This window comes from Bison bison, unplaced genomic scaffold (assembly GCF_000754665.1).
Source record: "Bison bison bison isolate TAMUID 2011002044 unplaced genomic scaffold, Bison_UMD1.0 scf7180017864471, whole genome shotgun sequence".
NCBI classification, from domain to species: Eukaryota; Metazoa; Chordata; class Mammalia; order Artiodactyla; family Bovidae; genus Bison; species Bison bison.
The window spans coordinates 5729367-5742252 of NW_011495032.1; the positions used below are offsets into that span (position 1 = coordinate 5729367).

Sequence of the window (12886 nt, forward strand, 5' to 3'; positions counted from 1 at the left end):
CGTTTTTTGTGGCATTCATGGCAAGCTATTTCTCACCAAAATTCTTAATATGTTAATTGTAAATTTTCCAAGTACAGAGATTTACAGGAGATGCTTCCAAATGACAGAGGTTAAATTTCAGAGGTCTACAATTCTTGGGCATTAAGTTCCTTAGATTATTAACTAATTACTTAGTAAGTGCAGTAATGATTGTTTTTATTAGAAAGATCACATGATAGAAATAGAAGATACCATGTGATGAATAACAGAAATAGTGAATTCTTTGTAAATTTATATGGTTATACAGTGGGGGTTTTTCACAAAAGAATATGATATCTTTTTCATTAGTAAAGGAGAATGACTAGAAGGAAATTTTTTGTATACAGGGGTGGCTGAACTTTAGAAATCAGTTTGTGAGGCCTTATTAATAGAAGGACTATGGAAAATATGAATAACTCTTGTGAGAAAAGTAGAGTTTCTTTCTATCTCTTGTTCTCATTTGCTCTCATGGTTAGGTCCTGGATGTCTGAATGAATGGTTAGTGGGAAGTAAATATGAAATGTTAAATATTACTTTTTCTTGGCTTTGCTTACTGATTTTGTGTGAAAAACTTGAAGAAAATGTGGATGAAATAAAGCAAGATCCAGTTAGTCTCAGTGGAAATAAATCGTTTTGTACTGAACTGAAATGAGAAAAGTATGAGAAAAACAAACTTTTCTCATACTTTCTTGACTTCAACAGATGACTTGGGCTGCTCCAAGGGCCTGGAAGAAACAATGTTATTTCTTGATAAATAAATGCATGTGAGAATAGAAGTGAGGAGAAATGACAGTAATGCTACCTTTCACTGAAAGATAAATTGTTAACCAGGCAAACACCTGAAGGGTATCTACTACAATGTGCAATATTGAGATTTAAAAAAATAGATAATTCTTACTTGATCTTACTGACACTCATAGGTCAGACTTTCTAAATATAAGCCTGTCTTCAGATAGATTGAAGAAGTGATTAGTAAACAGAGGAGAAAGAGATAAACTATCAATACTTAACCAGCATGGTCACTAAGAAAGTGTTCCAGAAGGACTTGTATGTGAGACCACATGTATTACAGGAAGTTAAAATTCTGTCACATAAATTTATACACAAGAAGACATTTCTACTGTAAAACAATTACAGCAGGATGAATGTGAGGAAGCAGAAATATTTTGAGCTAGGTTGGTCTTTTTGCTGTCTCCTACTTTTTGGTGGCTTAGTTGTAAAGAATCTGCCTGCAATACAGGAGACTTGGTTTTGATCCCTGGATTTGGAAGATCCCCTGGAGAAGGGAATGGTAACCCACTCCAGTATTCTTGCCTGGAGAATTCCATGGACAGAGGAGCCTGGTGGGCTACAGTCCATGGGGTCGCAAAGAGTCAGACACGACTGAGCATTAACACACACACTTTTTCTTAATTTGTTTTACTTTTCTATCTTGAGCATTCCTTCTGAAATAAGATACATTCCCAGGGGCCAGTTGCTGATGATCCAAAAGAATTCTACCACTCCCTGTGGACCCCCCCACCCCCACCCCGCACCCTACCAGCTTAGAATCATACAGTTTCAAAGAAGAGAACAAATTATTTTGTCTACCACCTTTAATTTTCATGAGAAATACCCCAATCCAAGGACATAAAAGAGATAAAGCCCAAGCTGAAAAAGAACATTAGTCGCTCAGTTGTGTCTGACTTTTTTGCGAGCCCACAGACTGTAGCCCACCAGGCTCCTCTCTGCATGGGATTTTCCAGTCAGATTACTGGAGTGGGTTGCAGTTTCCTTTTCCAGCAGATCTTCCCCACCCAGGGATTGAACCTGTGTCTCTCAGATTTCAGGCAAATTCTTTATTGTCTGAGCCATCAGGGAAGCCCTAAAGCCCAAGCTACATGAAATTAGACTTGAATCTCCTAACTCCCCCTGCAGGTCTTTTCACAGCACTACAACTTCAGTATTTAAATATTCAGAGGAATCCGTGTAATGGGAAAACATGCCTGAGGAGGAGCCTTTAGAGTACAAATCTCATTATTGTCCCATTTCTGATTGTCAGTATGAAGTGTATCAAGCCTTTAAGGATAATTAACGGACTGAAGGAGAAAAATGCCATTTTTAAAAAGAGAAGGAGTAAGGGCGTAACATTTATGAAACATCTATTGTGGACTTGTTAGTAAACCAAATTCTCACAATAATCTTATGAAACTGTTATTAAAATTTTCCCGAAGATGAAAAACTGAGGCTTACAAAACTTGTTTAGTTACAGAGATAATTAAGTAGCTGAGAAAGGATTTGAAGTCATATTTATCTGACTCCAAAGCCTTTGTTTCTCTACTGAAAAGTATTGCTTCCCAAGAGACAATGATATAGATACACAGGACTTATAAAAATGAACATACTGAGGAGAGGGGGTGATCATGCCATAAAATTACCAGCAGTGATCAAAAGGAATTTGGTAATATTCCTAAAAAATGAATTGTTGTCAATTCTTATTAGTTAACAGCTTTTTTCATCTTAAAGCTTATATATGTTATTTATACATGTACGTGTATAAATGTATGTTGCGTGTGTATATATATATATATACACACACACACACACATATATACACACTATATACTCACTTTACGGGATCAGAATTAATATTGTCTAGGCACATAGCTACTGATATCAGTTTAACTGATAAACTAAAAAAGCACTTAGCATTTGATTTTAGAGTTATATGTGGAAATACAGAATCATAATTGACTATCCTTTGCTTTAGAATCTTCACTGGCAACGAGTTCCAGTGCAGCAAACAAAATTACTTAAAGGCTTTGAATTTTGAAATTTCTTCTGCTTTGATTTAAAACTTATTTATCAGAGCTTTAGCTGTCAGCATAATGTCTTATATAATAATTTTGTTCAGTAAATATGTATTGAATGAGAGGGCAAAATAATGAGTAAATGGCTATAATTCATTATCCATGATTTCTTTAATTTCATACACACTTAATGGTGATGTACCTTGGTGGCCTTTAGCAGCATGATTTCAATAGAGCCTTGATCCTTATATTACTTGTGTGCATCAAGGGTAATGTATTTACTTTTTTGTTTCCCCCCAGAGTGAATTATAGTGCCTTTCAGTGAGACAAAGAGTGGACTAAACTGATTATTCTTACACTTATTCTTTCTTCAGTTTCATCCTTCTGATGATAGTTTTGTTATGGTTATGATATTTTACTGGTTTATTACTATTTCCATATCCCCTAACCTTGTGACTTTGAAATTTGAACCTATATCAGAAACACCTGAAGGCTTTTCACAGTTCAGGATTTCTGGACCCTATGCTTAGAATTTCTGATTCAAAAAGTCTGGGGTGGAGCTCAGTAATTCACACTTCAAACAAATTCCGCCATAATGCTAGTGCTGCCAGTTCAAGGAACCACATTTTGAAAACCACTGCTCTAACCCAGTGGGCTGTTAATTAAGTAAGAAATGATTCATAGAAAATAATTTAGTGTACTATTTGAGTTAATTTTACCATAACTCAGTATTCTTGAATTATTTTATCCAGTTTGAGGAAATATAGCAGTTACATTGAGGATGATTTATTTTGACACACCACATTTTAGTACAACATGATTGCTGAAATGCTTTTATTTTCTGTCATGTTCTTATAGTATTTCTCTCATGTTCCATCTGTTTCTACTGTGTACCTCAATTCAACTCTTACTACCTTTTGTATAAGCCTCTTCAGTAGTCTGCCAAATGGTAGATCTTTTTTTTTGTTCTCTCCTGGTTTCATTTGCGGAGGGAATGGCAGAGGGATCTGGGGTGCAGAGAAGTATTTCACAGAGAATCAGTAACATATACAGAGTTCCACAGTGAAGAGAGAGGATTGATTTTTCTTTTTCAGTTACCAACTATTTATTGAAATGGTTTATTTTTTATTGTGCAACCTTCCTAAACTCACTTACTGATTCTAGTCACTGTTTGTAAATTCCCTAGAATTTTCTACAGAGATTGTCATGTAAACATATGGTCAATTACATTTATTTAAAAATTTTTAACCAACTCTGTATTCAAGAAAGAAACCAGGATACACGATTGTGTATCAACCTGGTATCATAAGGCCTTCCTAAATTCACTTATTACTTCTGGTATCTTTTTCTTCATTGATTCCTTAGAATTTTCTGTGTAAATCATGTCATATGTGAATAGCAACAGTTTTACTTCTTCCTTCCCAGTCTTTATTTATTTATTTTTTTGCCCATTATTTTTTCATTCTTTGTTTCATGAAAGCTGAGACTATGAGGATACTGATGAATAGAGGTGAAGGGAACAAACTGCCTCGCCTGTTCTCTGTCAGAGGAAAGTACTCAGTGTCTCACCATTAAGGATGCTTTTACCTGCTGGGTTTGTTTTTTTTAAAAAACAGTATAATTAAGGCATAATTGGGTAGTTTAGTTGCTAAGTTGTGTCTGACTGTTGCAACTCCATGGACTGTGCAGCCTGCCAGGCTCCTCTGGCCAAGGGATTCTCCAGCAAGAGTACTGGAGTGGGTTGCCATTTCCTTCTCCAGGGGATATTCCCAACCCAGGGATTGAACCCAGGTCTCCTGCATTGCAGGCAGATTCTTTATCACCTGAGCTACAAGGGAAGCCCAAAGGCATAATTTACATAGGATAAAATCCAACATCCGTTCATAATGAAAACTATCAGCAAACTTGGAAAGGAACATTACTGCTGTGATAAAGGACGTATACTAAGCACAGGTGCATCAGGTAACTGTAGAGTAAAAGCACAATGATATGTCACTGCACATCCATTGGAATAGTTAAAAGATGAGAGTCTCACAGTACCAGGTTTTGGCTAGGATGTGGAGCCACTGGGACTTTAAAAGGATACAACCACTTTGGAAAGTATAGTTTGGCAGTTTCTTATAAACTTGAACATAGGTTTAATACATATCTCCAAGCAGTCCTACCTTTGGGGTATTTATCCAGGAGAAAATGAAAACACATTCTGTGAAACTTTGTATACAAATGATCATAGTAGCTTTATTCATAATAGCTCATTCCTGAATTAATTTCAGCATCTATCAGTAAGTGAATGGATGAAAAATAATTGTTATGTTTTTACATAGTGGAATATTATATGGTATATACTCGATTATTCTATTCATAGTAAATTGTAGAGCAAGCAAAACTTGTCCATAGTGACTGAAAGCAGATCAGTGATTGCCTGGGGGGTTGAGGGGCTGATTGCGAAAGGATACAGGGAACTTCTCAGCGTTGTAGAAAGAGGTCGGTAGTGAGGCCCTGCATGACTTGGACTGTGGATGGAGAATGAGTGCCGTCTGGCTGGACCCACATCCGTATTCTGCTTCCCTTTGGGTGAACGGTTATCTCAGTTATCGGAAATGAATATCATTTCCTTATATTTCCAACTGCTTCTTTTTCCTGGGGTTTTGGGATCAGCATGCACAAGCTGAACCGTCAACCAGAGTTGTGATGGCTTTTATATCTAGACTTGAGTTAAACGCTTCTACTGTTTCCTGTCTATCAGGATTTCCTCCTCAAGGATTTCCTCCGCCTGAACTCTGTCCATTGACACCTCAAGTTAGTGAGACTGTCCCCTACCTTGTGCTGGATTTGAGGTTGCCCTCAGGGAAAAAACTGCAAATGTATAAATCTCACCCATTGCAGTTTTTCTGTTTTTCGAGATTAAACTTGGGTACTGTTTCTTCTGCCTGATTTTGGTTGCTTTCTAATGTCAAATATTGTACATACACACAGAATAAAAATGAGTGCCATGAGCAGACAAGAAATTTTAAGGACTTCTTAGATTCTGTGCTTACAAGGATTAGTGGAAGAATCAAATAGAGGGAATCAAAAAGAGAATGTAGAAGAGAAATATGGGGGAAGTGGGAGAGTTTTCAGGGTGATGCAGTACAGTTTGTCAAACAGTTCACTGAGAAACTGTTTGAAACATCTAGGCTCTTAACCCCTCAGGCAGCGTGTACTGTTCTTTGTAGAATAAATATATTTGTATGTTTGGCATGAAGGTGCAGAGAACTATCTTCTTAGCGATATGATTAATCTGCCTTGAGAGTCCAAATGAATCTTTTGGAAAACGTTTTACAACTAGTAGGACTTAAAACTGAACAAACAAGTGTCGATCACTTTCTATGTACTGATTAGGGAACATAATCCAACAAAATAGCAAATTAAATAGATTTTCTTTTGAAAACCCAAATCCATTAAATATCTATGAATAAACTTTTGATATTACAGGTATCAGAACTTATAGGACGAAAACCATAAAACTTAACAGGAAGAGATACTAGACGACATGAGTAAATGAAGAAATAGCCTGTTCAGGATGAGAAAGAATGTTATGAAGATTTCACTAACAATTGCTAGTTAGAATCTGAACTGAATTTTTGGGGTGGAGTGAGTGAAGTTGACCCCATCACCCTCAAGTTCATCTTGCTCCATCTTCATGGTTTAAGTCAAGAGTATACCTTCTGTCTAATTGCCATCACTGAGGAAATCTGTGATATTTCCCAGTGCTTGTTAGTGTACTTCTCTAAGCTGTGCCAGCCTCACATATCTTGTATATTTAAACATGTGGATCTATGATATCAGAATGTTTTGAAGGGGAACTAAGTGAGGAAGGCAGGCTATGGGGAATTAAATGGTCCCAAATTTTGATTTTAGACAGACAGTAAAATAAATATAATTTATGCTTTTTTTCTAGAAAATATGCAGGAAAAAAATCACTAGATTAATAAATACATGGGTTAGAATGTGGATAAATGGGTGGATACCTAGGGGGAACAGATGTGTTAAGTAGGGATAAAACCATCTGATTATTGGCACAGAAATAAAAACTGCTGAGTCATTCAACAGGGTTAGTTAGCCCTTCACCAGATAATTTTAGTAGATGTTATATGCTATATTTTGTGCCGGGTACTCACCCTTTCAGCTTTGAATAAATCAGATATTATTCCTTACCTTAACGAGTTCATAATCTACAAAAGGAGATAGGCAATAAAAAGTAAAACAAACACATTGCAATTAAAATGTTACAAAGGAATTTAATGTTCCTTACCAGAAGGAAAATAACTAAGTAGATAGGAGCTTTGTGATATATTTTTGATAGGGCAGTCAATGAAGGCCTTTCTAATGAAGTAAAATTTAAGTTGAGACAGATAACAAAAGACGTCAACCATGGTAAAAGCTGGGAAAGGACATTCTTTGCATCAGGATGCTTGGAATTGAGGAATCTTGGAGAAACAAAAAGGAGGCCATTATGACTGAAGCTAGGAAAACTTCAGTGGAAGAAGTTAAGGAGACAAATACATCATTTAAATATGAAATCTAAAAAAAGGATACAAAGGAACTCATCTACAAAACAGAAATAGAATCACAGATGTAGAAAACAAACAAGAGTTACAGGGCAGGGAAGGAAGGGGGATAAATTGGGAGATTGGGACTGACATATACACACTACAGTATATAAAATAATTAACCAATGAGGACCTCCTGTATAGCAGGGGAACTCTACTCAATACTCTGTATTGGCTTATTTGGGAAAAGTATCTAAAAGAGAGTAGATATGTGGATATGTAAAAAAAAATTTGACAGCCACAGATCTGGAATTGTCAAATCTGAACTGGACACCTATTTTGATGGGTATTGTAAGGCTTCTAAAACTTAGCAGGAGTCTAGAATTGCCTCTTTGAAATATACATTTTTTAAATTAACTGAGGCAAATAAAACATTAAAGAAATAAAAAAAGAAGAGGTAAGGAGAGACCATGTAAGCCATAGTAAGGCCTTTGGATCTTATATTAAGAAATTATCAACAGATACCAAGCAAAGGAGTGACACTTTTAAAAGACTATGCTAGGGACTTCTCTGGTGATCTGGGGTTTGGGATCTTCCTGTGCATTCAAAAGCTGAACCGTCAACCAGAGTTGATCCAGGAGGCCTGGGTTCAGTCCTTGGTAAATTAGATCCCATGTGCTGCAACTAAGAGTTTGCATGCCACAACGAAGGTCAGAGATCCCAAGGGCCACAACTAAGACCCAAAAAGAAAAAAAAGTAGGATTAGCTTCTGGAGGATGAAGGATGAGAGGAAGAGAAGAGACAGACTACGATTATTAAGAGGCTAAAGGATGGTAGCAGAGTAGGTGGAGAAGAATTGTTAAGTTCTAGGGATGATTTGGAGGTAGAATTAGTTGGATTTGATGTGTTGGATGTTTTGGACAGTGGAAAGAAAAGACTTGTGGATTACTCTCAGCCACTTGTTGTGTGCACTTTATTGGGTCAACTGTGGGTGGTAGCAGGATACTTTATAAGTAACAATATATAAGCTTATATTTTTCTAGTGCTTTGAAAATACTGCTGTATCTATGACCTCGTTTTGTGTTGTTTAATTTTTTTAACTGAAACATTGGCTGTTGAAATGTTTTCTGAATTTATAGTTTTCCTGAAATAGAGCTTAAGTGGCATTCAGAAGTGTTTAGACTATTTGAAATTTTCATATACAAAAAAGCAGTCTTTCTCTAAACATTGTCTCTTAAAAAAATTAGTGTGGGATGTTTTTAGGGGGAGTATTTTGTTTTCTTTTTTGAGGAATAGAGAAGGAGTTAACTTTTTTTCATAAGAGTAGATTTTCATGATTTGTAAATTTTGTCTGAATGAGAGCATAAAGCCAAGAGTATTTTTATGAGAGATAAAGAGAATTTTTAAAAATTGATAGGCTGTTAATACTTAACAGAATCAATTCATATTGTAGTGATGAAGCATTTTTACTTTTGGAATAGAGGTTATTACACACTATAACTTAATGAGAAATTTAAATCAAAATCTTAAATCACAAATATATTCAGTACTTTCTTGTAGAATTTTGTTACATTTGATATGAGTGTGTAATTTAGTGATTTTTTCCCCCCTCACCTAGTAGGCCTTTTCAAAAAATGCAATTTTTAGCATTAATCTTCAAATGGAATAGATTTGCAAGAATTGATGTATTAGTTCCTCAAGGAAAAAACAAATCAGTCTTACTTATTTATCTTTCAGAGGTGGCTGGATCCAAACAAACCAATAAGGAAGCAGCTAAAGAGTGAGCAAACATATTTACTTGATGTTATACAAATATACTTTATAAAGATAAAGGATTAATATAATCTGATTAATTAGAACTGCTTTTATTAATTCTAGGAGGATCTCCTTACAGTTTGAACTTTAGAGTCAAATTTTTTGTAAGTGACCCCAACAAGTTACAAGAAGAATATACAAGGTGGGTTTATGGAGCATATTTTTACTTGAAAATATTGTCAAAACTCTTACAAAATTTTGAAATTAGGCAAAAATACATGACCATGACATAGTTCTGAGCTTCCCTGCCAGCACACAGAGTAGGTTGTGGATGTTTTAAGATAAATTTCCTCCTCCACTTTTAGATGGCTGGGAGAGATTTAGGAGGTTGTAACCCTAGGGCCAGCTCATCCAGCCGTAAGCAGCTTCCTGAACCATGTAAATACTAACTTTGTGAAAAATGGTTCAGAAGCACTGCTGTCACTAATTGTAGTAATTAGATGATGCTGCAGTTGTATTCCAGGGATTCTGCATAGTGACAGTTATCCAGTTTTTTTTTCTCCCCCTTGTGAAAGCATATTCTGTATTTTACTTCCGTTGAAGAGAGCATAGACTTTATTAAATGCATAACCATTGTGTGTAGGAGTGATGGTCAGGAGGTGTCTTTGTAGAGCATGCTGGCAGAGAGTTCACTAGCACATTCAGGCTGAAAATCCCCACATCACTGGCCATTTTAAGTTTGATCTTCATTTACAATTAATCCTGTTGTCCCTTCTACTTGACATAATGTACACAAGAATGACCCAGATAAGCATTTTGACATCACATAAATGTTAGGTGAACTGTTTAAGGTAGAAATCATGGGGAATAATCGCAGTGTGGTAACTGTCATTATTAAAATAACTTGAATGATAACCTTACATATTGCTTGAAAGACAGAATTAGTAGTTTTTGTTTTTAAAGACAGAATTAAAAATTAGTATATTATACCTTCCACATGATATAAGAATATAGGTCATTGACTATATTCAGAATTACTCTAAAAGATAGGTGACAAATTAAATATCTGAATCCCATGGACAGAGGAGTCTGCTGGGCTACAGTGCATGATGTTGCAATTAGTCTGAAAACACTGAAGCGATTTAGCACGCGCACACACACCCCTAAAGCTATCTGTAGGTAGGCTGTTAGATGTTAATGTTTTCATTATCCTTTAGAATACTTTGGTAAAGTGGAGAAGCAAAGCACTGTTGAGAGTCCTTTGCTATGTGTTTGTTGTGGGGCAGGGTGTTACCGTTTTTATAACAACTCAGGAATATAGATCCAGGATTAGGTAGTCCTAACCTTTGACACTAATAATGTCCGACATAATTTATCTTGAAAGGCAAAGTTGTATCATATGAAAGCCTTAGTTTAATATTGTAACTCTTAATCAGTCAGATTTTGTTGTTGTTAAATAATTAAAATAATAGGATCTTTTGTCTTAATAAATAGTTCTCAGTATAATAAAACTTTCCCAAATTTTGGATGAACTTCAAGGAAACTGCTCTGAATTACTGAAAATTGGGAATTATAAAGCATTTTAAAATGCATTTTTTACTGGTACATGGAACTTGAAATCAAATAACCAAGTATTCCATAATATGTATTTATGTAACTAGTTTTTAAATGTATATGAAAAATAAAAGACCAGTAATTTTTAATTGGATTTCTAATGTGTTTAATGTTTATGAAAACATTGTTAGCATAAACAATTAAAATGTCAATTTTAGCTATATTCATAATTTACTTCACTCAAAACAGTGTCTTTAAATTTCTTAATAAGCTTGATGTGTTGGTTCTTTTATAGCCTGTGTTGAAACATAACCAGGGAATAAATGTTTCACTGATAATTAAAGTCAAACTATCTTCATGAAGTAGAATAAAGTAAAATCACGTTTGGTAGTAGTAGTGGAATTGTGCTAAAGTTTATCAGTCTAAAATATGTTTTCCCTAGAAATAATGCATTATTTTAAAAATCCTTTATAATGTAATGTCCTGGAATCTTGTAACTGGTGCTTTTTGGTAAAATGAGTAAATGGCAAATTTTAATTTTATTACCATTTATACATCAAGGATTTTCTACCCTATTTACAAGTTAGAATCACCATAGGGGAGCTTTAAAACATGCTGATACCATGGCCAGACCCCTAGATATTCTGATTTAATAGGTATCAGATGAGACCTGGCTTCCAGGTGGTTCTATTAATAATATGCAGCCAGGGTTTAAAAAAAAAAGACTCCTTTAAAACTTTAGTGGTTATGGTCATGAGTAGGGTAGGACACCCTTAGCCACAGTTGCTCAGTTTTAAGGACTGCTTTAAACCCCACAAAAAGGAAGTCTGCTGTGCTTCCTTGCCTTGAGATTCTTTTTTGTATTAGTGGTTAAAAAAAGAAAAAAGAATTACAGACCTTTCATCAGGTTAAATGTCATTTGTATTAACAGGTGCTGGCATAACTAGAGTTGGCATTTTCTTAGGAGTCATTACAGTACACTGGAGAAGGCAATGGCAACCCACTCCAGTGCTCTTGCCTGGAAAATCCCATGGATGGAGGAGCCTGGTGGGCTACAGCCCGTGGGGTCCCGAAGAGTTGGACACGACGGAGTGACTTCACTTTCACTTTTCACTTTCACACATTGGAGAAGGAAATGGCAACCCACTCCAGTGTTCTTGCCTGGAGAATCCCAGGGACAGGGGAGCCTGGTAGGCTGCCGTGTATGGGGTCGCATGGAGTTGGACACGACTAAAGCGACTTAGCAGCAGCAGCAGCATTACGATACAAACGACATTTCTTTCATACCTTTTTAGTGCTTAGTATATTCAGTACATAGTAGGTGTTTAGTGCATGATATGTTATTATATTATTTTTACAACTTAAACAGATTGTCTCTACGTTTAGGTCAGTCATTATTAATCTATCTTAAAGGTCTTTAATTGTCTTTAAAAATTGGACTTTTATCACCATATTTAGGGCCCCTCGGATACATATACTAGGCAAGTGATATTACTTCCTTTTTACAAATAGAGAAACTAAGGCTCCACCAAATTTTAAGTAATTTGCCAAAGATCATAGGCTGGTTTAACTTAGGACTTTAATTCTGGTTTCCACTCCATCAGTTCTTACTGTTCAGTGTGTAAATCAAAATTCAGGAAGCATAGATGTTATTTGTATAGGATTTACAGTATTATATCAAGGATATACACATTTCAGTCTTAACTATAAGACTGTTTGCCACCAGAGATCTTTAACTTTTAATTATGAAATTAAGTAAACCAGATAGAAATATGTTGTCTTGGGTTGAGTACATGGATAATATTGTAATACTATATATTAAGCCTCACAAGGAGTTTATGTACTTCATTAATATATGAAGCCAGGATATTTGTATCAGCTGTTTTATATCTGATTCTCTGAAAAATCTTAATTACATTCTTTGGTAATTTGATTGTCATGGAACTCTTTAATAACTGGAATAGCCAAACAACTAAAATTTTAAATAATTTTGAGTCTGTGGTGTACTTTTTTTAGTGGGGTGAAATTAAAGTCTTAATTCTCTGTTTAAACATTAAAAGCCACACAATTTTATCTTCTGCCCACATGATACAGCACAGGTGCCTTTACCCAGGCACCAATAAACCCAGTGAGGGAATGACTGTACCCACCAGAAGGGACAGAAGGGCAAGGCCATCTTGTGAGCAACCTTGGTATTCTTAGTATAGGATCCTTAAATTTTTGTTGGTTTTAAAGGAA

The 12886-nt window shown here is 35.5% G+C and overlaps 1 protein-coding gene across 5 annotated transcripts in view; it reads left to right on the forward strand.

Moving 5' to 3' along the window:
- Window positions 1–12886, forward strand: part of PTPN4 (protein tyrosine phosphatase, non-receptor type 4 (megakaryocyte)) — a 212308-nt gene that overhangs the window by 95607 nt on the left and 103815 nt on the right. For 3 of the 5 annotated variants that reach the window (XM_010860800.1, XM_010860797.1, XM_010860799.1), the window contains exons 4-5: window positions 9077–9119; window positions 9197–9296. The exons of 1 other annotated variant lie outside the window; for it this stretch is intronic. In XM_010860800.1, coding sequence (XP_010859102.1) covers window positions 9077–9119; window positions 9197–9296 — 143 coding nt within the window. The remainder of the gene's footprint in view (window positions 1–9076; window positions 9120–9196; window positions 9297–12886) is intronic. One more of the 5 variants, XM_010860801.1, reaches the window with a different exon arrangement.